At 39.5% G+C, this 26,890-nt stretch overlaps 1 protein-coding gene across 1 annotated transcript in view; it reads left to right on the top strand.

The window, feature by feature from the left end:
* Window positions 1-2,147: 2,147 nt before the first annotated feature.
* The window catches only part of epas1b (endothelial PAS domain protein 1b), a 106,019-nt gene continuing 81,276 nt past the window's right edge, over window positions 2,148-26,890 (top strand). Inside the window, exon 1 of the mRNA XM_052012950.1 lies at window positions 2,148-2,550. Coding sequence (XP_051868910.1) covers window positions 2,525-2,550 — 26 coding nt within the window. The 5' untranslated portion in view covers window positions 2,148-2,524. The remainder of the gene's footprint in view (window positions 2,551-26,890) is intronic.

Genomic DNA, 26,890 nt, shown 5'->3' with positions numbered 1-26,890 from the left:
AAGCATGGCTTCGAGTCGTGTTATACAGCACAACCTTTTGGCTCACCATGTCCATAGAACATAGAACATTACAGCACAGTACAGGCCCATAGTGTTGTGCCGACATTTTATCCTGCTCCAAGATCTATCTAACCCTTCCCACCCACATAGCCCTCCATTTCTCTATCATTCCTGTGTCTCTCTCTAAGATCCTCTTAAATGTCCCTAATGTATCTGTCACCACAACCTCCGCTGGCAGTGCATTTCACGCACCCACCACTCTCTGTGCAAAAAACTTACCCCTGACATACCCCTTATATCTTCCTCCAATCACCTTAAAATTATGTCCCCTCGTGTTAGCCATTGTCACCCTGGGAAAAAGTCTTTGACTGTCCACTCGATCTATGCCTCTTGTCATCTTGTACACCTCTATCAAGTCACCTCTCATCCTCCTCCTCTCCAAAGAGAAAAGCCCAAGCTCACTCAACCTATACTCAACTGTGCCCATGTTTTTTGTCCATTTATACTAACCCCATTTGCCTGCATTAGGTCTGCATATTTCTATCCGCCTATATATGCCTTCTTCACTCCCCTATTGCCACTTTTGGGGAACTATGAACTTCAACTCCAAGGTCCCTCTGTTCGTCAACATTCATTAGCACCCTACCATTTATGTCCTCATTTTAACTGACAACCTCTTCTGTATGTGCTTCATGGTCTGTTTCAACATTATATTGAGATATATACTACACATATATCGAAAGATTTCAGGGATTATGAATTTATTTCCCTGTTGCTAAATGTACAGATGCTACGAATGTCAGGATGATGTTCAAATAACACCAACGTGTACCCCTCAAATGAAGTAAGAAATTTGTGCTCAACATACAAGGGTCTTTTGTCAGGCCTAATATCTCAGCCCAGTCCTTGCATTTAATGTTCTGACATATGACCTGACTACAGCAATCACTTTGTTTTGGTTCCTGGGAATCTCCTAATTCCTGGCGTTAATGTTCTTACTGCACAATCCATTGTGCAGTAAGAACATACTGCATTGTGCAGTAAGAGGAATCAGACCAGATTTAGGGATTAACTTCCCACCTTCACATTACTATTGTGTGAAGACAGCTCTCAGTGATCTCAGTACAGTGAAAATTTTGTGATGGTAAAAGCTGATGCGTTACATATTGGAAATTACAATATTATAACCCTTATGGGATGTGACAGACTTCGCAGCACAGTATGAATGTCTGGTCTGGGACAAAACTGATACTATTTCCAATATTTGTACGTTTACAAGTTCCCTTTTATATACATTTAACCCTTTTCCCCCTTAGTTCTTGTATTTACTGATGCACTTTGGTGGATCCCTAGGATTGCGTGGGTTTGGCGCCTGGTGAAGAAAACTTCCTGCACAGTCTTGGAAAATATTGCAGTTGCTGTAAATGGGCGTGCTGCCGTTGGGGATTGCCCAGCAGAATAAACCAGGTAATAATGCTTTACTGAAACGCATAGTGCGGTGTAAAGAGTACCTCAAGTCGAGCTGTTTTTCTGAGTCCTTGCCCCCATCTCCATCAAAGTTGCTTAACTTCAGGAAAGTAAAAGCCTTTAATTATTTTTCTTTTTAAAAAATATTTTCAGAGCTTGTTTGCTGCTGTTGGCATTTTCAGGTTTACGCTACTGACAGCATTTTTGAGACGGTTTATTTTCTTTAAACGTGCGGCAAATTCAGGTCTTCACGGAGTTATCTAATCCCAATGGTCGCCGTAATCGGAATATTGGCCGTTTTGCCGGGTTTTACCCACCCCCCGACTTTTGTGTGGTGTTATCAAGCAAATTCGTCATCAGTTATCGCCGTTTTAACCACCGGGGAGCAGAGGGACTGAACTGACACGGAAAGTTGTGATGCAACCACCAGAACGAGTGGAGTTGGCTGGTCCTCCCAACGACAGCGGGCAAAGGTTGAGAGAGAGTTAAACAGAGTTCGGAGGGGAGGGGAGGGGCCGCACGGCGCGCTCGACCTATCAGATGGCCGGGACCGATTCACGGTCTGTCATCTGGCTCAAGAAGGACAGGCGACGAGAAAAAAAAATCACCACAGCAATCGAAGCGTAAAACCTCCCACCGGGTGGACGTTAAAAAGCAAGATTCTCCCCTTTGCCTGTTCTCTTTATAATTGGTCTTCGCCTCGGAGCGGCTGTACAATCCTCAGCAGTGTCCTGAGACTGTATGGTCGGCTCCATACCCCGACTCCCCCACCACCTCAACCTCTTGACTCAACTAGACATTACTTTCACACACGCGCGCAAAGAGCTTAAGAGGCTGATAAGCAAAGAAGAGAGATAGAGAAAAAATAAAGCCCCCCAAATTACAAACAGCGACAAAGTTCGGCTCTGCGTGCATGAAGGAGGGAGAGAAAGTGAAAGAAAGTCGCGGAGGAAAAAAAAGTATGAATTGTGCCTTCTGTAGTACAGTGCAAGTTTGAACTTCGATTAACACCAGCACTTCGCGCTCTGCTTGTCTATAAACGCGAGTCGCTAACACCATGACGGCCGAGAAGGAAAAGAAAAGGTAAGGCATTAGGTTGCATTTTGGAAAATGATCTGTAATAGTCCGTTTCTAATAAGTTGCAGAGCGGGACTTGCTGGTGAGAGAGACTGGGTGTCTGACTGGGGCACTGGCCACAGAGCCACAGTGGAGAGAATAAGACAATAATGCGATCATAATTGTTGCTGCCATAGTGTTGGGTCGAGTGTGTGGTCGAGGTGAACAGGTCGCGGGCAACTGACTCCCTCTCGCTCTCTGTCAGCTGCTCCCTGTCTCTCAATGTTGCCAGTTCGTCCCTCAAACCCCTTCGCCAAGGGCAAAAGACAGTCCGCTCCAACCAAGAGCCACACGCAGTTGCGAAAGGGGCCGAGTTGTTTGAATAGTTCTTTATTTTTTCTCTCTCCCTCGCATGTTTGTTTTGCGTGCGCTGTTCGCGGTATCTTGTGTTCGGTGCGTTTTCCGCACGGTGGCAACAGGCTTGCGAGGCCTGAGCTGCGGGACTGACCTCTGCCAACTGCGGACAACTGCCACTGGACACCGGTGGAAAGGGGGCTGGAAGTTTAAGCTTTTGTTGCAACCACAGACTCCTGGCTGTTGTTGGAGTTGTTCTATTATTGTCACATATACCGAGGTACAGTGAAAAACTTGTCTCGCATACCGTTCATACAGATCAATACGTTACAGTGCATCGAGGTAGTACATGATAAAACAATAACAGAATGCAGAATAAAGTGTCACAGCTACAGAGAAAGTGCAATGCAGGTAGACAATAAAGTGCAAGGTCACAACGAGGTAGATTGTGAAGTCAAGAGTCCATTTTGGAGATATTTGCGGGCTCCTAGTGCAGGGCTATACTGTACCGATTTATTTTATTTGCAAGAAGAAGTATCCTCCTTCAAAGGAAGACGGATTGTCAGCGTGGTGCAATCGCATCCGTCGTTCTGCCCAGCATTAGATTTGACAACCGATCCCAAGGACACGAGTGTCAGTCAGCTCTACATTTTTGGAGCCCACTTTTGGTGAAAGTTGAATATTAACTAGGAACAGAAAGACACTCCCCCCACCACACACACACACACACACACACACACACACACACACACACACACACACAAATAACCCAAAGATTTAATTGCTTAACTTTTTTTCGGAGAGAGAGTGGAACCACAGTGATGTCATTCCATTTCGGATAGTGACTCCTGCCCCACCCCAAGCCAAGTGAATTGTACGATAGTTATGTGTAAAGAATTGGTTGATGCTGCTGGCAGTTCTGTTGTTTTGCTGGGAGCTGTTTCGTCTGGGAGATAGTAAAGGCTGACATTGTCGGAAAATGGCAAACTGCTCTTGAGAGCATTGAATTTTCAACGGTAACGTTGCCATGAGCTTTTGGATGAATTACAGGGTTAGAATGTCTGTCCTGGTTTAGAGTTAGAGTGAGCCCGTCTGCTCTCAGTCCATTTTTGAGCAGAAGAGATTACCTTAACTTTAAACCAGGATAGACGTTCTAACCCTGAGACAGGGTGGCCAGTGTAATTCATCCAAAAGCTGACGGCAGTGTTACCTTTGAGAATACAGTCATGGTTTTGAGCTGGGTCCAGGAACAAGATCAGGGGGTTGTTTGGTTCTCATTAAAAGTCAACACTATGTCCTAACTAACACCTTATCACAATAGTATAAACCAGACATTCGTAATTCACAAAGCAGGATCATATAGAGTACACAGAGGACTTGATGGTATGTTATTCGCTGAGTCCTGCCAGTCTATATCAAAACTAAAAATTCACACGAATCTATCCACGTGTTTATCATAAACCGGAGTAATCCTGATGCACACAATTATACTCAAATTTACAATGAAACTTTTGTTTAGCAACGAATTTTTATTTTACAGTTAGTTATATTTTGAGTATGTGTCAAAATCATTCCTCCGGTTGGCTTGTCTCTTGATTCTCGGTCTACTTCTCCCGTACTCGCAGCGAAAACATCTCGTTTTCAATTTTGGATGCACGAAGGAAAACTGCTTTCGAGTCGCCACTGTCCCCCCCCCCCCCCCCCCCCCCCCCGCAACTAATGGTTATTACGGGTCGAAAATGAATCCTTTTTAACTGAGATGTGGGGGAAATACCAACTGACATTTCTAAACGTTTTGACAGTAAGAAGCGGCTTGGACTTCTGATGCACGTTGTATCCTTGCATTCATTGCAACCCCCAACGCTTCCACTGCCCCGACAGCCGTTGATTAATATTGTATTCGCATTATGCCAAATGGACCAAACTCAACAGTTACTTCTGAATGCTGCCTGTTCAGCGCAAGTTGCAACACGTTACAACGCGTATAGCCACATGAGTGATAGGACAATTCTATTATAACAGCGGAAGACTCAACCATAAAGTTGTTTCCGAACTTAACACTGAAAGGGTCACTGATGGCGTTAAAATGAGATTCAGTGATGCTTTTCTCGAGCAATGTAACCCCAATTAACTTTTACTTTCTCTTTAGACAGTTCCTAAACTTCAAAAAGTTGCACTGCAGAAAGGAACTTTTTTTTAAAAAAAATCCGAATTAAGGGCAAAATAATCTTGCAAGAAGTGAAATTTTACGTAACTCGTTGGGACTTTTTTTAAAATAATTGACACGAAAGAAAGGTAACTATTCTCCATTTTAAAGATCAATGCAGTATAAGGTGAATACCTTCATTTGCATTGCAAATATATTCGCGTATTAACTGGAATCAGCAGACAATTTGTTCGCTTTGTTAGCTGTACTCGCAACGCCCAACTCTTTGGTACCAAAATAAATATTATGCCCGATTACATATTCTAATATTGAAGAAGTAATACATCCCTCTACTCTCCATCGCTGTTTAATTAACTGACTGCAGTGGTGTATAAAGAGGGGAGGGAACATGCCTACGTAATTTTAATCCGCCGGTGCATAATTGTTTGAGAATAGTTTGCAACAGTTTCATAAAAGTGACAGCTGTCCCGTGCGAGTAACCTCTGGAGTGCGGTCCAGAATCGCGCTGCACCTTCTGCGCCACTCGACTCGTTTGATCACAGTTTGAAGGACGTGATTTCCAGTCGGCTCACGTTCTGAACATCCGTATTCAAATCATGGCCCAAAAGGGCAGATAGATCAGCCTACCTGGAGCAGAGAGACTGCCGTGATATAAAAGCGTATGCTTAGAAATAAAACGAAGTCCGGGAAAACTCTCAAGAGTTAATGTTATTAATTCACCGCGGCGGCGGGTGAAAGCATTTTGGCTAAAGTTATTCTTCTTTCTCAATTTTTACACGTGCTAATGTGGGGGCATAGCGTAGTTCAAAATTCATAGAGATCTGTGTTAAAACTACATTATTGTGTCTAAACTAACCGAAGATTCAGGTTAAATATTTTCTGTAAAAACGTGTTTGGAAAATAGTTCTACTCAATGTTTCTTGGGATGTAAGTGACATCTGCCTAGTCTGCATTTATTATACACCCCAAGTCAACCCAAGACCACTTCCGAGACCACTCCAGAGGACATTGTGAAGAGTGGTGTTAGACAGGGCTGAGCAGGTTCCCCTCCCTGAAGGACATTTCCTGAAGGACGGGGAGAAAGATAATTACAGCAAACACTATTTTATACAAGTTTTCTGAGAGATGCTAGAATTCATGTAACATAAATTAAAAGTTTCGAACATTTCTTCATTTAACTCACTCAATTCACAACCGTGACACCTGGGCACGTTTATTAAGGTGGGGTAGATGTATCCGTTTCATTGCCAACATACTTTCGTTGCACGCAGCTGCTTGTTATTTCGTGAATTAAGTGTAAATTCGCCGAACTCGCTCTTCTGGCAACAAGTGCATCCGTGCAAGCCCAAGTTAACGAAATTCGCGCCGATATGGCGCAGGTGTCGTTGTAACCTGTACTCTATCTCAGTGCGGTTCCCTATCAGTACATGGACCGACTGACCTTAAATCATAATGTTCAGATTTTATATTATTTTTACATGCAGTAGTGTTTGCATTTAATCGAGTAAATAATCTGGATACACAACCCGGAAAGAGATTCAGGAGTTTGACCAACTACAGGTGTGCGAGAGAACTGAGGATCGGCGTCTGCGGATAGTCATAATTTTGTTTTAGAGTATTTAGTAATATTATCATTGTTTGTGAGTATGAAGGGGAAAAGTCTAGGGCAAAACTTTTTTTGTAATAGTCATTCCTCATGAATTCCTAACACATTTTTGAAAACATTTGCCTTTGCTGGAGGACTTGTGACATCAGTGACCCAGTCCATACTTGAGGTAAGGACTTGATATTTTGTCCCATGTTTATTTGGCCCAGTCTGTTGATGAAAATCTATTGTCCTTTTACCTTGTGCTTGCTATGTACTAGGATTATTAGCACATTCAGAATTGTTGAAAATGTAGTTCAGTTGTTAAGAGTAGCTAATGTGTTCCTAACAATCCCTGTTTGGGGAGGTGGATAAAGAGGAAGAGATTCAAGAATTTGTTATTCTGGACTTCTGTTTTTATTATTATAAGGCAGCTGGGATTGCAATCTTGTTAGTAGTTTTAAATCCATGAATGTGGTTAAAAATTATGTGAAATTGGGAATGTTGGCAGTGACAGGTTCCTCGGTTTTATATACATTTTGCATCACTGAAGAATGACGTTATAGAAATCTCTTAAATGGAATTGTTTTTCTGTGTGAGCTATTTGGACTTGTTCAGGACTTTTGCTAGAAAATAATATCATTTGTTGGTATGTGACCCAGGAAATATTCTATGACAGGAAAAAAGCATAAGTGTGAATAATTAAAAAAAAATAAATACCGACATTTGAAACAAAGCTAAGCATTCAGGAAATGCAAGTCAGTTAGCACTCGAAAAGGAAAGATGGATCCAGGGTTCAAGCAACTGTGGAAATTTATTTAGGTGGACCTTGAGGGGATGACCAAATTTTGATTGGCTGGGATACCTTAATGGTGGAGTTCAGTGGTACCTTCACTTTAGGTTCACTTGTGATGGATGACCACTTTGAATTCTGGGTATTTAAAATCACCTTGTGCTGATTAGGTGACATCACAGCAGGAATTATGGAAGTATATATTTCATTGCAAGACAACAATGCTCATAAAATGGGTTTTCCTGCACTGTGGCTCATGGGTAACTCTGACTGACATTTGGACTTCTACCTTGTAAATATTTGCCAGTCAGTCAATAATGCTACCTTCAGCTTTACTACTTGAAGTTACTTTACAGCTCCTGTGATAATGGCTGAAGTGATTATATTTCTGTGGTAGATTTTACTAATAAGCACACTTTTGTGTTCCATTAATAGAAGTGTGATAATTGAAAAAATTAGCTGACAATATGAAGCTTAAAGTAAACCACTGATAGTGATATCATGATGTTTGTTTTATGACCTCAATCATCTAATAGCAGTTCAATGACCAACTATTATTTATTCAAAATTTACTTTCTTTAAAAATTACTTTGGGGGGGGTGGGGGAGGAGTTTTTTTACGCAGAGTGGTAGGTGCCTGGAACCCGCTGCCAAGGAAGGTGGTAGAAGCAGATACAAAAGCAACACTTAAGAACCATTTAGAAATTTAGAACAGGTAGGGAATAGATACTGATCATGAGCAGACAGATGGAATTAATTAAATTGGCATTATGTTCGGTGAAGTCATGTTGGGCTGAAGGGCCTGTTCCTGTGCTGTGCTATACCGTTTTATGTTCCTAAACATCCTGGAGAGAAAGGAGTTGGAGATGAGAGGCAAATGACTAGTTTCCAAGTTTAGAGTAAAATGGCAAAATTTAATTTGAAACTGAAAGCACGATAACAATGCAAATCTAAGTATTATCTATTGCAGTATTATTGATGCAGTGGTCAAAAAATGTTGTTTACATCATACCTCATATTAACAATGGACTGAGATGTAAATTAGAGTGGGCATTCAAAATCATGTAGAGAGAGAGAGAGACACGCAAGGAGATTGGATTAAAAGAGAAGGAAGACAAAGAAATATTTTGCAAATTAGACATAAAATCTGCTACATTTAAGTCCTGAAGGAGTGGAACACATTAGCAGTAGTTAATTTTTAGTACCTGACATTATAATGAAAATTGTTATTCAATATTCCTTACTGACTCATGAGTCTCCAGCCTGATAATGTTCAAACTGGTGGCAAAGCATCTAGGACCAGAGTAGATTCAGCCTCTGAGAATGCATGAAGGCTAAGTGCAAAAAAAATTTAAAAAGAGCTACAACCTTTCAACCAATGCCAAGCGCCACCTTCCTCACAGCCCCAACCCTCCTCCCCCGTTAGAGTCTGCCTGATCACCTCACAACCCCCAGAACAGTTGTGGAAGCAAGCCTTTCTTGACAGTGAGTAACTGCTGAAGAACACGGTGCTATTTGAAGAGATTTTTGAATTGGACTGTAGATCTGAGGTTGCTGTAACATTTGTGCATAAATATCAACCAGTACCATTTCCTTAAGTTTTAACAGCAAGACTGTCATTTAGTTTAACTAAAAGAAAGATGGAAAATAATCTCTGACCTGAAGCTTAATCGCACTTTTTGAGTAGCTTGCAAATGACACGGCAAACCTTGCATATTCACGACTGTAAAAACTAATTGGATGTTTTGTTAGATGAGCACAGTTGGTTTAGTTGAATTTTTATGTAGGATCTTTTAATAAAAGAAGTGCCCTGAATATAACCTCTGGTGATTAAATACATGAAGTCAGCATTTTACTTTGATTTGCAGAATGTTTAGGGTGTTCCCTTCAAAGGATTTAGACAACAATATTCAGGAGCCTACCATGTTTAGTTATTCAAGCTTTTGGGTAGAAAAGATTGATATCTGATTCCTGCAGCTTTTTGCATTGGATTTCATTGTGTATAGCAAGATAGAAGCAAAGAATTGGGCAGGTCTTGTTCAATTTCCCCAAACGTCATTATGTTTTTCCCCTGTTGATTGGTGTCACTTTGAGTTTTAGTATGTTATAAACATTAGATTTGGTATGTTGTTTTCCAAAAGGAAAGTATTTTTAACCATTGAACATGAGACTTCCTCCACTTAAAGGAATCATTTTGCAGTTTTAAAACTAATATATTTTTCACCTTTTGGTTAATGTCTTTGAAGTAAATGTTTTTTGGGTACTTCAGATTTATTATTTTGTTCCTTAAGCTTGATTAAATGTTTAGAACATTAAAAGCAAGCCCTGATCAAACGTAGCATTTTCCAAATTATTTGCAGAAATACTATATGAATCAGATATTCAAGTTAATTTACAATAATGTAACGTAAAAATTGCAACCTAGTTTGATAGACCCTGAAAAGGGACACTGGGATGGCAACGTTCGATTCACCTGTGCCAGGTATTGCTATAATTTCATGCTGCCCATTCATTTATACAGTTTCTGCATTGTGGAACTGTATACATACTAATACTGCTCACTCCACTTAAAGATAGCTCGAATCTTTAAAAGCTGATATTGCAGAGGTTGGAGCAAATGCTGGTGGTCATTAGAAAGTAAATCTGACCTGTGAAACATTTTTTAAAAAAAGGCATTGCATGGGTGAAGTGTGGAATCCAAGGCTTTCAGACGTTGGACTGAAGATTATTGAAGGAAATGTAAAATAGGAGTGCAATCCAAGAAGCTCTCCTGACACGTGCCTACAAGGCCATGGGAGCAGATACTTGTATTTGAGAATGTCAATACTAAAAGTCCCCTAGAACCTGGAGGCAGTGTTGTAAATTCATCATTTGCTACTTGGTACTGGAATTTTTTTTAACAGTATTGAGAGGATAGGCCTTCTATTTACAAGTTGCAAATAGATGTAAACGCACATCTCATTTTCTCCATCTCCCTGTTCTACAACTTTGTACATTTTTCCTTTCAAATACCAAAGAAGTGCAAACTTAGCTACCAAAAGAAGAGAATATCGATACACTGTCACTTAATCTCAAACTTGCAGCCAGATATTGTACTACATATATTGAGACCCAGGACAATAGTGACTATGAACCATTAGATCACTTTGGGGGAAATGGATAATGCATAATTTGCAGAGGGTTAGGGAGCTTCACTAAATGTGGTCACATGCAAGTTCTGTTGCACTGGATTTGGGTCAGGCCTTTGATAGAGATGGCTAATACGATGAAATGCTTAATGCATTAGGAAACCTGCCAGAAATCCTTCATTTAGTCTTGAGTTTAGCGTAACCTGGCACAGGGTTTTGCATAAAACATGGAGCCTATTTATTCCAGCATGAAAGTCATTATCATTACCATAAAAGTTTTTGTTTAATTTTAGTTACTATATTGCTGAGGAAAGTTACATGGGGCAGTGCTGTTTTTGTATTCAAAATTGTGGTAGCATTTGTATATCACATATTTTCAGCAAAAACAAAAAATTGGATTCTGTAAGTGTGCAATGTATGGTTGGACTAAATCCATGCATAGGAATCTTCCTGTCTGAACTTTGGAGTGTTTTCACTTTTTCCAGTGGTGTGCTTTAATAGATTTGAGACATGCAAATAATGTCTTGATAAGTAGCAAGGCTTGTTTGCTTTCATACTGCTTGCATCTTTCAATAAAGCCAGTGTTCTAATTATTTGCTGTACCTGCATGCTAACCTCCTGTCCTCATGTACAAGGAGTTCCAGATTTCTCTGCGCTTGCATGTTCTATCATCTCTCTCAATTTAACCTACATTCTACTTTGATTTTATCATCAAAACGGATAAACTTTACGCATCCCATCTGCCACATGCCCACTCACTTAACCTATCTATATCCCTTTGCAGACTTTTTCTGTTATCACAACTTGATTTCCCACCTACCTTCATCATCAGTAAACTCTAACGATAATTCATCCAGTTCATTCATGTTAATCATTTTAAATAGTTGAAGCTCCAGCAATGAACTTTGTGTCACTGCACTAGTTGCAACTTGCCAACCTGAAAATGAACCATTATTCCTGACTGTTTTGATTTTTAGTAAGTCCTCTCTATCTTGTAATCCCCAGTGCTGTGAACTCTTGTCTTTTGCAGTAACTTTCTTTGATGAAGTGCCACATAAAAGCTTTCTGGAAATTGAAATTCATTACAACTGTTGGTTACATTCTTCATTCTGATCAGGTCTATTCTGTTGGGGAAACAGCATACTGTTAACCTTTTGTCCTCTCTCAATTTAATTTTCATTGTTCATATCTCCTTATGACATAGTGGGCCTCTGAGCCTATGCTGGCTCTCAGAGCAATCCATCACTATCATTCCCCCACTTATTTCCCAATACAAATTCTTTCACGTGCCCATTAATAGCCCCCAATTCACCACTATCCACCTACACTAGGTGTCAGACAGAAACCAAAGCAAATTGCATTTGTACAATATACCCAGCTGACCTACCAATCCACATCTTCAGAATATGGGAGGAAACTGCATCACAGGTAAACCCAAGCAGTCACTCTGAGAAAGCGCTGGATGTCAGGATTGAACCCAGGTCACTGGAGCTGTGAGACAGCACCAATTGAAAGGTGCTTTCTTGAAACTTAGAATGCTATATGCTGCAGGGACTGAGAATTTACCTGATGAGAGAGCTGTACAACGCAGACCAGATCCTGACTTCTGACATTTGCTGTTCTTGATTCATTTTTGCAAAAATCTATAGATTGAAAAAGAACCTGAATTTGACTTATAAAGGTTATTTCAAAGGCTTAATTTCAATCTTTTCTTTTACTAGTTTGTTCTCTTTGAACAACATCCAGCAATCCTAAAATGCATTACTTGTTCATGGTGAGCTGCTTAAGAAACTTATTTATAGATGGTATGGTGTTTTTTGTAATAAAGAATGAAAAGTACACCTTGGCCAATTGTGAGTTAGCTATGTTTAATTGTCTAATTCAGTTTTACATCTTGCATGTATTTAGATGATGGGATTCGAAACAACTATAAAGAAAGTGAGATGCAGAAATTTATGATTATGCATTGTCTGTGTCTAGTTTTATCTGGCTAACATGACAATCAAGATAGTTTCTACGATCATTTCTATGGCAGGACTAAAAGTATAAGAATACAGTTTTTCCTGTTGAGGAAGTGACACATTGTTTAAAAATATTTAATTGTGGTACATTTTAAAAATAATCTTCCTTACACAGGCAGGTCACAATAAGTTGTGATAATATCAAGTCGTCATGTGTTATGACAATGAGATCTTTTGTAGTGTAGCTTGTTTCCTGTTTTTTTCCCCAAATTTAATGAGTAAATATGCTGTGCCTTTGCAACATTTACCTACATAGAAGGCCTCATGTGAATGAGTTGGTCTCAGGCTGTTACAGTGGGTCTTCTTGTCCTTGGCTAAGAAGGAAGCAGATCAGCCATCTTGTTGTTGTTAAACCGTACCCTTTGACTCCTTTTATACTTTTTTTAAATTTCTCAGTAGATATGGGAATTCATCTTTCTTATTATTTCCCTGTCTTTGGGTAGCGCACGTTTTGCTACACTATGGGTGCCTTCACTTCACAAATTTTGCTCTGATTTATTCCTCTAGACCAGTTACTCACAGCCCAGGTAGTTCACATGAGAGAGGGTGTGTGTTTGTGAATGCAAGTAATTCTTGACCATCTGGATTTTGCAGAGCCCCAAGGCAGAGTAGGAAGAAGACGGACTGGATTTTTTTCCAACCATTGAAGTTGCCTCTTGTTAAAAATAATCAGTGGAGGTTAAAGAATGAGGGATGCAAAGAGTTTTCAAAATAGCTTAAATATATTATTTGTCATCATATTTTACTTTGCATATGGTAATAATAAGACTCCAAGCAGGCAGCCAAACTTAGTAACTTAGAGGTCCGTTCTGGTCAAGATTCTTGTTCCTTTTTTTGGGACAGCTAGTTCCAGGGAAAGATTTCACTCTTTCTATTGGTGATGATGGAATAGTTCTCCAGGGTTTGCTGAGGAGGCTGGAAACAGCTTTTACATTTGCCAACTGATCCAACATTTTCAAAAAGTTCATCATGACCAATGTTGTATTTTTTTTGAAGAGTTGCATTTTGATGGCAAGCTTTGCAAAATGGGTATACTGTACAAAAGTAATTTTGTTTTGGTTTCTGTCTGACACAGTTTTAAAAAATCTACCATTGGACTTCTGTGAGATAAATGACAAGGATCTTTTTGTCTTTGGTTGAGTTTTATGAGAGGTAAGCCTGTTTTACCAACAAAGTGAATAAATATCTCCAAAGGTATTGTTTTGATTTTTATTTTCAGTCTAGTTTCAGTAACTTAAGTTATTTGGCCACAGTGAACCATTCTAAAATACAGGATTCTATGTCCATTTATGGCATATAGCTCAAATCAAGATTGTTCCTTTGGAAGTACAGATCAGCCTGCTCAATGATAAGAGTTTCAACTAGGAAATAATAACAATGTTCTTTTTGATACAAGAAATCACACTAAATGAGAATATGTTACAAGCATACAAATTGGGAACAGGACTAGGTCACTTGACTCCTTAAGTTCTACCCTTTTTAATAAGATCATGGTTCATCTGATTGTAAACTCAACTCCGTATTGCTGTCTACCTGTAGTAACCTTTCACCCACAGCCGTGCCTTGTTTATAACATATCTACCTGCCTCTGCATTAAAAATATTCAAAGACTCGGCTTCCACTGCCCTTTGAGGAAGAAAGTTCCAAAGAAACATGATCCTTCGACAGGAAAAAAAATGCACAATTTGTGTCTTAAATAAGTGACCCATTATTTTCAAAGAGTGATTCTCTAGTTTTAGAATCTCCCACAAGAAGAAACATCCTCTCCACTTCCATCATATCAAGATCCCTCAGGGTCTTGCATGTTTCAATGAAGTCACCTCTCGATCTTTTAAAATTCCAGTGGATGTAAGCCCAGCCTCTCCAACATATCTGCATAATACAACCTACCCATTAGTCTAGTAAGCCCGGCCTAAACTACTACCACTGTATCTGCATCCTTCCTTAAATAAGGAAAACACCTATGTACACAATACTCCAGATGTGATTTTGCCACTGATCAATATAACTTAAGCATATGCTTCCCTTTTATTCAATTCCCCTACTAATAAATGATTCCATTCTGTTAGCTTTGATTTTTAAAAACTTATTTTTTGCAAATCAAGTAAGAAGGCACCCAGATCTCTATTTTGGTGCTCTGTGATCTTTCATGCTTTAGATGATTTTTTTATATTCTTCCTGCCAAAATGAACAATTTCATATTTTCCCACATCATACTCCATGTGCCCATTCAGTTAACCTATCCATTTCCCTTTTATTCTCTTCACAATTTACTTTTTTTTGTCAACCGTATCTTCAGTGCCTTCATCCGAGTTATTTACATAAACTGTTAAAAGTTAAGGCCTCAGCACTGAACCCTGTGGCACACTACTTGCTACACTTTGCCAACTGGAAAAAGACCCATTTTACTTAAACTGTTCCCTGTTAGGCAGCCAATCTATCCATGTCAATATGTTATCAATTACATCATAGCTTTTCATTTTATACAGTAACATTTGATGTCACACCTTATGAAATGCCTTCTGGAAACTAACTGGTCCATAGTCTCCAGCTTTCTTGGCTATGACCTGTCTTGATACTTACACATTCAAAATGCCATTATGGGCCTTACTACAGCGTCAACAAGCTGGTTCCAGTGAAGGAGGAGGAATTCTGAAAATGACATTGCATACAAGTGGTGAGAAATCTGCTTCAGCCAGCAGTTAAGCTGGTACTTAACCTGAATTGTATTGGATCATTGTTGAAAGATGACGGTTAATGCTGCTGCTGGCAAAAGATAGCAACTTGAAAGCAATTCTAAATGTTGGTTCAATGGGATATGAACATTTCCCCATTTTATTTTTGTGTGGGGAAAGCTGAAGGGATTTAGGGACTACATTATTTTCCACTCAAAAAAAAAATTCCAATCAGATTGGTGATCTTTAGGAGGAATAAGAAAAAAATTGCAGAATTTTCACTGAACATTTTATTTTTGAGTGACTGAAAGACTATGATAACCTCATTTCAATAATTGATAAAGTTGAAAATTCAAGCCTAGAATCGTCTTCATTGGAGTTACAGCACTATTGGTATGGACAGTTAATAGTGCACATTCTTTTACCAGACTCCATAAAAGAGAAAATATTTATAAATCTAACCAGCTTTTATGCATAACTTTGATACCATGATTATTAATTGTAGAAAAAATGTCAACTATTTGAACACATGTACTTGTTGAACGAAACAAAACATTAAAATACATAAGTTTCCAGTTTTTCTAACAGGCTAGAAAGTGTCAACTCAAATCTATCTAAATTAGTCTTGATAGGCTGGGTCTAAAGTTCACAGTACAAGTTTACAAGATTGCAGAGTTATCTAGTTGTAATGACCTGATAATTATTTAGATAACAAGCTGAACAAATCCCATCTTAATTTCTGTATTAAGAAACTGGCTTTTTAACCTCTTCAAAAGTCGAGCTGAATTTGAAGAATAATTAGCTACAGCTGTAAATCTTCAGCTCCTTTCTCTAACGATTTATTGGGCAATTTTCTTTCTTCTTTTCATGATGGAGTGAGGGGAGATGTGATCATAAAATTTTTAACTGCTCACTTTGGGTACTGCAGACAGAAATCTTGTCAAAAGTCACAAACTGAAATCAATTACCAAGCAATGTAGGACAACTCTTGGATCAATGCACAACTAGTTATATATACCCTGTTTATCTTGTATGGCTGCACTCAACCCTTGGTTATGGGAGAGAATACAGAGCCTTATGCCTGGCAGGTACTTTCTAAATATTTTGAAAGTGCCACAAAAGTGGCTACTCTTCTAAATGCTTAAGCTTTTACAATTTACAAAGTGGTCCCACTCCAAAGTGATTCAGGATTTTTATTCAAACATTTTCCAAATTTATACTAGCAACTGCATGATGCCTTGTGTGGCATTTAAAGGTGTTTTTGTATAACTGATTTGAATCAAAAGCTTAATAGTAATTCTACATATGGTATTATTCTATATTTGGGTTCTTTGGTTTGTCCACAGATTTTCTCACTGGGTAGCCAGTGGTATTTTTCATAATGTTGCCTTGCATCATATTCTCCAAAAAAATTCTTGTCAAAAAGATTCAAGTTTATGATGCTAGGCAGTACAGTGAAATTCAAATAATTTGCTCTTTTTTTTTAAGAAATCCTCATGGTTCAGCATCTGTCTCATCAAGTTGTCTTTCCCATACTACTTTTAAACTCGTGCTTCATTCCTGTGCTTGTTTTTAAACTCACTGAGGCTCTGTTTCCTGGATTCCTTTCAAACTTGCCAAGACTACAGGAAAATTTGCTATACTACTGAGGTGAGATTTGGGGGGTGGGGGTAGGTGGGAGAAGGGATGGGGGTTGGAAGTGGAATGGATTAAGTGTGTTGGGATATAATAGGTGTAATATTCAATAGGCTGGAAAACTGCCAGTCTGGTACAAACAATGTCCCAAGTGCCAGCTTATCAGACTTTCACTGCATATGGTATTACAGTGGGATGGTATTGCAGTGAAAGTATTGTTTCATAATTGGCAGCCCTTTGTCCCCATATTGCAGGACAATGGGGACATTCTGTTTTATTATCACTTTTGAGGTTGGTTCCACACTCTGAGCTCCTTTATTAGGTAATAGATGATTCATAGTAGAGGTGATGCAGTGGCAAGGGTGATTAATGCAGAGGAGAGAAGAGAACTTTGTTTTTGGTTAGGTAATCATGGTATTATTAATGATGACATAGAACTCATAAACTCAAATTCTGTTCCAGGGAAGGGGCAAATATATTTGTGGGACAACTGCATTTAGTCATGCTAGTGGATGAAAGCACATGCAAAAAAACTCTGATAAACTGGGACTTTGGTGGCAGACTGGCAAATTTTCCAAACTATTGGATATTGATCCTATTAATATCCCAATACACTTCTCTGCCTGGCAGCTGATCTGATGAGGACAGGCCCTTTAACCTCTGGATAAAACCTTCTCTTGGAATCCAGACTTCTGCAATACACAAACTGCAATTAGAGAAATCACCTAGAAGATCGTCAGCCATCCCTTTCAAACTTGCCCAGCTGTAGAGAACTGCACAAAAATTTCTGGAAGAGAGTTATGCTTGCACAGAGTTTCCAATTAGATTTTTAGATTAATTGTCATCCCCTTGCAGATAGCATTATGAAATAGAAGCTCGAGACTTCTGTCTTTCACAAGAAAATTATTTTGCTCTTGGAATTAATGATAGGCATGATTTTTGAGATTTTAATATTCTTAAATGTTTAATTCTTTCACAGTATGGAATTCACTGCTAAGGCCAACACTTATTATCTATCCCTTAGTGTCTTTGGGATGGCAGTTTTCCACCACCTTAACCTGCTGCATTCTGTTTAGTGAAGGTGCTCTGTGGAGAAAGTTCTAGGATTTTGACTCAGCAACATACAAGGATTAGCAATATATTTTCAACTCTGTGCAGTGTGCAACTTGGAGATGGTGTTCCCATACATCTTCCCTACCAGGCGGTAGTGGTCTCTGGCTTTGGCAATGCTGTTGAAAAGCATTGGCGAATTGCTACATGACGGCCATAATATGCTAGTGGTGGAAAATGGATTCAAGTAGGCTATTTTCATTTGAATGGTTGCAGCCTTGAGCATAGTTGGAGTCTTATTCACCCAGGAGATTTTCAACACATTCTTAACATATGCCTTGCAGATGGAAAAGGCTTTGGGGATCTCATTGATAGGTTAACTGGTCCCTGTAAATTGCTGCTAGTGTGTAGGTGAGTGGTAAAATGTGATTAACGTAAATGGATACTTGATTGGTGCCACAGACTCAGTGGGCCAAGATGTCTGTTACTGAATTGTGTGATGTTATGACACCATACATAATTTTCAACGTTAGTTTCCTTTCTCCCCTTTTATTTACTGTTCTATCTTTGCCTTTTGTTCTGTAAGTTTTATTTTGAAAGTATGAAATACAAATGTTTAATAACCAATGGCAAAAAACCTTGTGCTTGCAAGTTAATTGCATGTGGCTCATGGATTGCCAAACATTTTGGCTGTGTTTCATGTGGGAAATTGTTTTTGAAAAAGGAACAAAGCATTTAAAATTCCTTGTTGAAAATGCCTCCTATTTGCATTGGAATTTTTTTTCTCGGTCTGTTTCAAATATAAAAGAAAACACAAGTCCCATTTAAACAAAAATGGATTCCTTAAGAACGCAACTGCTGTTATGCCAAAGTTAAGAAATATGTTAAAGAACATGTGTGTATTTTTGCAATTTAATCTTGGTTGAGGTTAGAAGTTCAGTTGAGAAACATAACGGAACAGATGCTCCTCTTCGTGACAATGTACCCACGGTCACTTAAGTAGTTAATCAGTGTTGTAGTAATGAGCACATTAGAATTTAAGAGCAGAGGGGCTGCATGCCTGTTGATCAAGCACAGAAAGTTCTGGATTATAGCCTACTTTATAGTGTGTTGAGTAAATCCCCTTCCCACAGTGGGAATGACTGCCACTGATTTGGCCCTTGTGGTTGAACTCTTGCCCGTCAGCTGAAGTTCACACAGACTATTCACCAGGCCTGCCCAGAAAACTGTCTCCTCCTAACTTCCTGTGGACTTGCGTAATATTTCCTTGCTTCTTGAATAACTATGATATTTGGCTGGATCACTGCCCATGACATGTTTGTGAATTACAAAAGCTGTTGTGAAAGGGTAGGCACCAGTAAACAATGAAACACATCACACAGCTATTATATGGCATCAAGTTATATTAACTTTTAATAAATTTCTGGGCAGTCTCAATGGTATCTTTTGAACATAAACTGGAGTTTGAAGTTATCTTTTTGGAACATTAAATTTGACACGTACCATATTGTTCATGACTGAAACAATGTTTCAAAGCTGGAAAGAAGAGTACAAGCAGTTGTTTGTGACACTTCTATCTTTTACACAAGAATACTTTGCTGCTTACAAATGTGAACTTGTGTTAAAGTTATGGCAATGTACTTTTCAAATTTTTGTCATCTAGTTTACGTGGTTAAAGTGAAAATAAAGTTGGAGGATCCTGAATATCATACTTTTAACTCCAGGCCAACCTGTTTTGAAAAAGCCAATACCATTCTCCCAATGTGAATTTGCATGTCTTTTACAGTTGAAGGTGCATCACTGGGGTCCCAGCCCTTGTGAAGCTTAGTAGTAAAATCAGGACAAGAACATGTGAGCAATTCAGGGGACTGAAGACTTGATGGGGAAATAGATCAAAATGTCGTGATAACTGTTTTCTTGACCGCTCGGGTGAAAGGTTTTTGTTCCCAGTACTGTACTTATGCTGAGAATTTCATTTGACAACTTTGGAGTTTACTTTGACAGAGTAGGTCACAGTGGCAGCTTTGAAGGATGATATATCTGATCATCACTTTGGATCTCCAATCTATCACATCCACAATGGTACAGTTTGTGCTGTGTCGCTTTGGATCTCATGAGGACCAAGGTGAACAGAAAGCATGGGAACAGCAATGAGTAGCTTCACACAGCTGGCTACAGCTCCATAGGAGAGCAGATCAACAGAGGTAGGCAGCCAGGAAACAATACCCAACACAAGAGGGTGAAAAGTAAAAAGATGAGCTTCCTCAATGACCCGAGTCTGAGAATAGTTGAGATCTGTCATCTGATGATGGCAGCCATTTAAAACCTGCTGCCAAATGGTGACTGATGGACCCTTGACCTCGCAATCTACCTCATCATGGCTTTGCACCTTATTGTCTGTCTGCCTGCACTGCACTTTCTCTGTAACACTATATTCTGAATTCTCTAATTGCTTTTGCCTTGTACTACCTTGTACTGATGTGATGAAATGATTCGTATGGATGGCATGCAAAACAAATTTTTTCACTCCACCTCGGTACATGTGATAATAATAAACCAATTACCAGTTGCTTTCAAAGTCATTGCACTTATTCACCCAAGGCATTCTGACAGCGCCTCCCAGACCCATGACTTCTATCGCCAAGGCTGACAAGGGCCGCAGGTATGTGAGAATACCACTGCCTATAGGTTTCACTCCAGGTTGCACACCATCCTGACTTGCAAAGATATTGTTCCCTTGTTGCGCAGTCTAATTCCTGGAACTCCCTCCCTTACAACAGTTTTGTGGGAATAGCTTCACTCAGACTTGACATTTCAAGAAGGTGCCTCAATCACCACCTTGAGGGCAGATGGGGTGGGCAATAAATGCTGTCCATGCCAGTGATGCCCAGGTTTCATAAATTAAGTTTTAGAAATGTGTGTGTATATATATATGTTTTTAAAAAGTTGCTACCACCACAATTCCTTTTGCCTTCAATCCTGTAGAAAGCATTTACAGAATCACTCATTGGTTGCCAGACTTGGTTAAGGCAGGTGACTGATGCCAGGCAGCAATCTGAATTGTTTCTCTGCAGTGATTCCATTGGGAATTAGCAGGTGTTTGGGATTCTGGCCATGGCACTCTTCCCTTAGGAAAGTGCATCATCAGCTGCTTGCATGTAGCAATTAAGATGCCCTGCCCCCGAACACCCAAGTGTGTGTATCATTCACTGCATCAGTTGTGGCTGGTGCGTAACCACAGTATGATCTGCATGCAGGTGTGTGCTGGATTCCTGGGCAGCTGCCACAATGGATTTGCCCTGCAGCATTCCATCTTCCCTGATCTAATCGCATCTCCAACCAGACTTGCTGGCTGAATGGAGATGTGGCTGCTCACACCACTGAATAATGTGGTAACTGAAAAAGCATATATGTCACTTTCATCTGATGCAATATTTTTTAAGGTGGAACACTGGTGTTGGTAGGCAGTCACTTGTTCCAGGCCAGATTCTGCATCAAGTACCTACATAATCCCATTTACCTGCACTTAACCTGTGGCAGCCTATACCATGGCATTTCAAGTGCTTGCCTAAATATATCTGTCTCCACCATCCCCTCAGGCAGTCTGTTCCAGATTTCAATCACTCTCTGGCTTTTTTCTTAAAAAGATCCTCATGTTCCCCCGTAACTTATCTCTTAATTTTAAGTCTGTCTTCAGTGGAAAAGCTTCCTAGGCTGTCTATATCTACTCCACCCTATTTCTCTCATAATTTTGTACACCTTAAACCCCCCCCCCCCCCGGCCATCTCAAGCTTTTCGACTCCAAGGAAGTCAAATCCAGCCTCTCCTCAAAGCTAAAGTGCACTATCTTGGGCAACGCCCTGGTGAATCTCCTCTGTACCTTCCCAAGTGCAATCATATCCTTCCTATAGTGTGGTGACCAGGACTGCACACAGTCCTCCAACATGATTTGTATAGTTGTACAATAACTTCTGTGCTCTTGCATTCGCTGTCCTGGTTAATGAAGTATGCTGTCTTAACCACCAATGACCCCTCTGTTCTTTGGTACTTCCTGTGTTTCTACCATTCATTCTGTATATTCTGTCTTTATTTGTTCTTCCATAATGTATCACCTCACATTTTCTAAGATTAAATTCCGTTTGCTCATCTTGCCAACATCATTCTGTAAATAAAGGGTAGTCTTACTATACTATAAATAACACCACTGATTTTCCCTGTAATTTGTGAACTTACCAATATAACCTCCTACATTCACTTCCAGATTGTTGATGTAAGTAATAATAAGCAGCAATGATCCCTGTTGCCCACCACTGCTCTTGGACTTCCATTTGCAAAGATAATGCTCATTCATTGTTCTCTGCCTCCTATCACTAAGCCAATTTTGTATGCAGTTTATCAAACTGCCCTGGATGCTGAGGGCTCCTATCTTTTGGACCAATCCACATGTGGGAGTTTGGCAAAGGCCTTATTGAACATGGATATAGCAACTGCATTAGTCTTACTGCCCAGACAGTAGAGCCAAATTGACTATTATTGATTAATCTGTGCCTCATTGAACAAGCCATCAGAATGAAAAAGATGCATTTTGGATTTGAAGGCACCCTTTGGTAGCACCCAAGGTCTCCAGAATAACCATGGTGTTACAGTCTGTGCAACATTGTATAACAGATGTTTGGAGCTGTAAGAGGAACACAGTGCTCATCTAGGAGGTGGTGGTGAAATGTGATCTAACCAGTATGCCAACGACAGTGCACATTGCTGCTAGGATAGTGCCCTAATTAGTAATTTACTTCATTCCATCAGCTCAACTTTGACATAATGTAGAAGGAGATACTTTTTCCACTATTGGTCTCCTTTTCCCCAAATGAACCCAATACAAACCTCCAAACACCCTCTTAAACCCCACAATGCTTGGTGAAATGTTAAACTGTCACTAAAATGAGGAGCAACCATTGCCTATTTTTGATTCCTTGCACTAATGTTTTGTCATTCCCCAGCAACTCCATCTGCATCAATAGGCACGTATGGGGTGTCCCGATAAATATTGAATCAATTCATGTCTGTTGTCCTCTTGCCCACTGATATTAATTGGTCAGGAAACCTAAAGATGTGTTACTGAAGTGGTTGGGTTTAAAAACCCATGAACTGATGTGTTCCACTTGCTTCAAGTTTCCTATGTGTTACTGGACAACTGCCCATTATCCATCAATAACCCATTCTGCAATCAGTACCTCAGGGAAATTAAAAATCCATCCCATGCATCTGCACTGGTAAAGATTGCTTTGTCTAAATAATTTCAGTCAGAGTAACTACAAAGCTAAATCAAACCTTAGACCATTGCACTTAACAGCTTTTTCTGTAGTTGTCTGATGGCAGAGTCTATGTGTGGTTAAAGGCCACAAATGGGTAACAAATGTCAAATCTCTTCAGTAATGTATATTAATGATTTAGTCTAAAAATGCAGGGGCATGGTAAAGAGGTTTGCAGGCGATGCAAAAATTATCTCTGTGGTTGACAGCAAGAAATAAAGCTTTAGAATGCAGGAAGATATAGATGTCATGGTCAGATGGTAAATAGAATTTAATTCAGAGAAATGTGACATAATGCATTTTTTTTGAGCCTGCAAGGGAATATACAATAGGTGGGAGTATATAGACATGGTTGGTTGTGGAAGAATAAAGGGACCTTGCAGTGTATGTTCTTAAAGTGGCAGAACATATTGATAGGTGGTTGAAAAAGTATTGGATTTTTGTTTTGATTAACCATGACACAGAATGAAAGAAAATAGAAGTTTGCTTGAACTGTATACAACATCAGTTAGACCACTATGGCTTGAGTAGTGCAAACAATTCTGGTCACTGCATTACAGGAAAGATATGATTGCCCTGGAGAGGATGCCAAGGGAGTTATAAGGGTATCAACAGGACTGGAAAAATCACTTAAGGAAAGATTGGATAAGCTGGTGTTTTTTTTACTGGAATAAAGGATATTGAGGGGAGATTTAGCGGCATAAAATTGAGGGACCGAGGTGGACGAGCGGTCAAAAAAACTGGTGTACATAGATTTAAGTAATTAGTAGAAGGATTGGATCAGAGATGAAGAAAAATGTTTTCACCCAGCTGGTGGTTAGGATAAGGAATCCTGCTTGGAAGGAAGAAACCCTCCACACATACAAAACGTACTGGGATATGTCCTTGGAGAGCTGTGACCTGCAGGGCTATGGACATAGTGCTGGAAAGTGGGATTAGGCTGAGTAGCTTTTTTTCAACTGACGATATGGGTCAAATGGCAGCCTCCTGTGTTGTAACTTTACTATGATTCAATTTTTGTGAAATCTATTATATATCACTGTTTAAATGGCATGTTTTATTCATGATATTTTTAGAATTAGTGAATAAAGTGCAGTACAATATATCAGATGTAATGGATAGGCTGTTTCATCTCTAGCCTGATAGGTATTTTCCCTCTCATTTATATTCCATGTAATAGACATTATTTAAATGCTGGGCTAATTCCATTAAGTGTTGTTAATCCAGAATAAATACACTTTGATTTTTTTCACATGTAGATATTAAAAACATTTGTGTGATGCTTTTTGTTTTGAATTTCATTTATTTATCGATGCCATGAACATTTACTATGTTTGTTCAACTATGCCGTGTATCATAAAGTTCAGTTTTACCTTCAATTTTTATATCCTTTCTTTCATGGTCTTGCCTCAGGTGATTTCTTCTGATTTTCATTTTTTTTCCTCTCCTTCCAGCAGTCCTGTTTATTGATGCTTCCAGTCCACCATCTTTCCATCCCAATCCTAGAGCTCCCTCCATCTTGTTCCTGTCTCCTTTTGGGAATCTCTTCAAAACAGCAACTAGAGGCAAGCTTGTTGGGTTGTGCTGGTTAATCCTTCTGCTTTTAAAATAATTTGATACTTGATTTGAGATGAGACTCAGTTCACATCCAGTTACTGTAGAGAAACCACCTCAGATGCCTCAAATCAAAACTAGACAGAAATGGAAATAGTAGTATCCAAAAAAATCTGCTCAAATAAATTGATAGTTAGGAGGACTTTCTAGGTGGAAGAGGGGGATGGATGGAGAGATGTCTGTGTTGAAGGAGGGAGAATTCTGTAGAATAGTTGAGCTTCCTATTTTAACCCTGTCCATTTTCTCCTCTTACTCCTAACCATCCTATTGATCTCATTGATGGATTATCCTCAATGTGGAGCTTAACAGAAATGAAAATTGCTGTCAACGCACTTTAGAAAACTCAATTTGTTTCGTAAAATAGAATCACATTTGCTTTTATATTCTGGCTGCTGACCTTTGGGATCACATGCAATTTAAGGCTTTTGCTAATCCATGTAAAATTTAATGCACAAAGCATGGTAATACATTGTAGGCTGATTGGAAGAGTTAAAGGCTGGAGGTTCTGTAGGAAGGTGGCAAACTAGATTCAAAATTGGCTTAGAGCTGGAAGTAAAGGATAATGTTCCATCAGCATTCTATGTGGTTCAGTGCTTGAATCCTTTGTGGTAACCATCAATGATTTGGTCTTTGAAACCATAATTAAGAAATTTGCATTGATGCCACTTTGTGAATAGTGAAGACAAAGGCTAGAATCTGCAGGGAGATGTCAATAAATTGGTCTTGGGAAGTATAAGGTTAAAGTATTTATAAGCCGGGACTGTAGCAAGGAAAGAATAAATTTTAGGCACTGAAAGGTCGAGAGAAATAATGGGACTTTGAAGTGCATGTCCACAGAACTCTGAACATGGTGGATAAGGTGGTTGAGAAGATGTACTTTGTTGGCCAAGGCATAGTGTGCAAGAACTAGGAAGTTATGCCAGAAATGTATATATCACTCGTTAGGTCACATCTGGAGTAATACAAACAGTTCCAGCCATCACATTAAATGAAGGATATGATAGCATCTGAGAGGCTTCAAAGCAAATTTAGGAGCATGTTTGCAAAGCTGGAGAATTCTGGTTATGAGGGGAGATTGATTAGGCTGGGGTGTTTATAGCAGAGGAGGATGGCAAGATATTTCAACAGAGGTCCGTAAAATTACATGAAAAATGCTATGGTGCTGGAGGAACTCAATAGGCCAGGCAGCATCCGTGGAGAAAAGCAGGCAGTCAACGTTTTGGGTCAGGACCCTTCTTCAGGACACAGAATTTAGCAAGGACTAAGCATTCAGTGCTTGCTGAAAGAAACATTTCAAAGAACTCCTTAAACTTGTTCTTGACTCCTTCCCACATCTCCATACAGGCCAGCTTCACCAACAAGCCAGACCAACCAAAAGTTGAAAAGGCCAAACGGCAACTGAAAACCAAGACCTGGAAGCAGATGGTATTCCTGCTGGAGGTCTAAAACCTGGTGAAGAGGAATTTCAGATGCACTCACAGTCTCCTCTCTAACACCTGGGACAGAAGTACCAGCAAAGGATGTCAGAGATGCTGTTGTTGTGACTATCTCCAAGAAAATGGACCAGTTCAACTACAGAGGGTGTCCCTATTGTCTGTCACAAGAAAAATCGTTGCCATGGTCCTCTTCATCCACATCTTCCCAGCAGCTAAAGAGCTACTCCCTGAATCACACTGTGGATTATCTCCATCTAGAGGCACAGATATCATCTTTGTTGTGCAGTGACCTCGAGAAATGCAGGGAGAAGCACCTCCCACTATGTAGCTCTTTTGACCCAGCAAAACCCTTTAACTCTGTCAGTTGAGAGGATCCATTCTCAAATTTTAACTGCACTCAAATTTATTTTCATGCATTATCTACTTCATGACGGTATGCATGCAATGATTCTAATAAAGGTCTTCAATGGTTCAGTCTCAAAACGGATTGGTGTCAAACAAGGCTGCTTCATTGTCCGAAATCTTTTCTCTATCTTTCTTCCCATATTGCTGTGCTTCACATCCAATAAGCTTCCCGTTGTATTACAGCGAATCTGCTGGG

This window comes from Pristis pectinata, chromosome 3, assembly GCF_009764475.1.
Source record: "Pristis pectinata isolate sPriPec2 chromosome 3, sPriPec2.1.pri, whole genome shotgun sequence".
NCBI classification, from domain to species: domain Eukaryota; kingdom Metazoa; phylum Chordata; class Chondrichthyes; order Rhinopristiformes; family Pristidae; genus Pristis; species Pristis pectinata.
The sequence above is the reverse complement of the archived record's forward strand: the minus strand, read 5'-3'. Positions and strand labels throughout refer to the sequence as shown.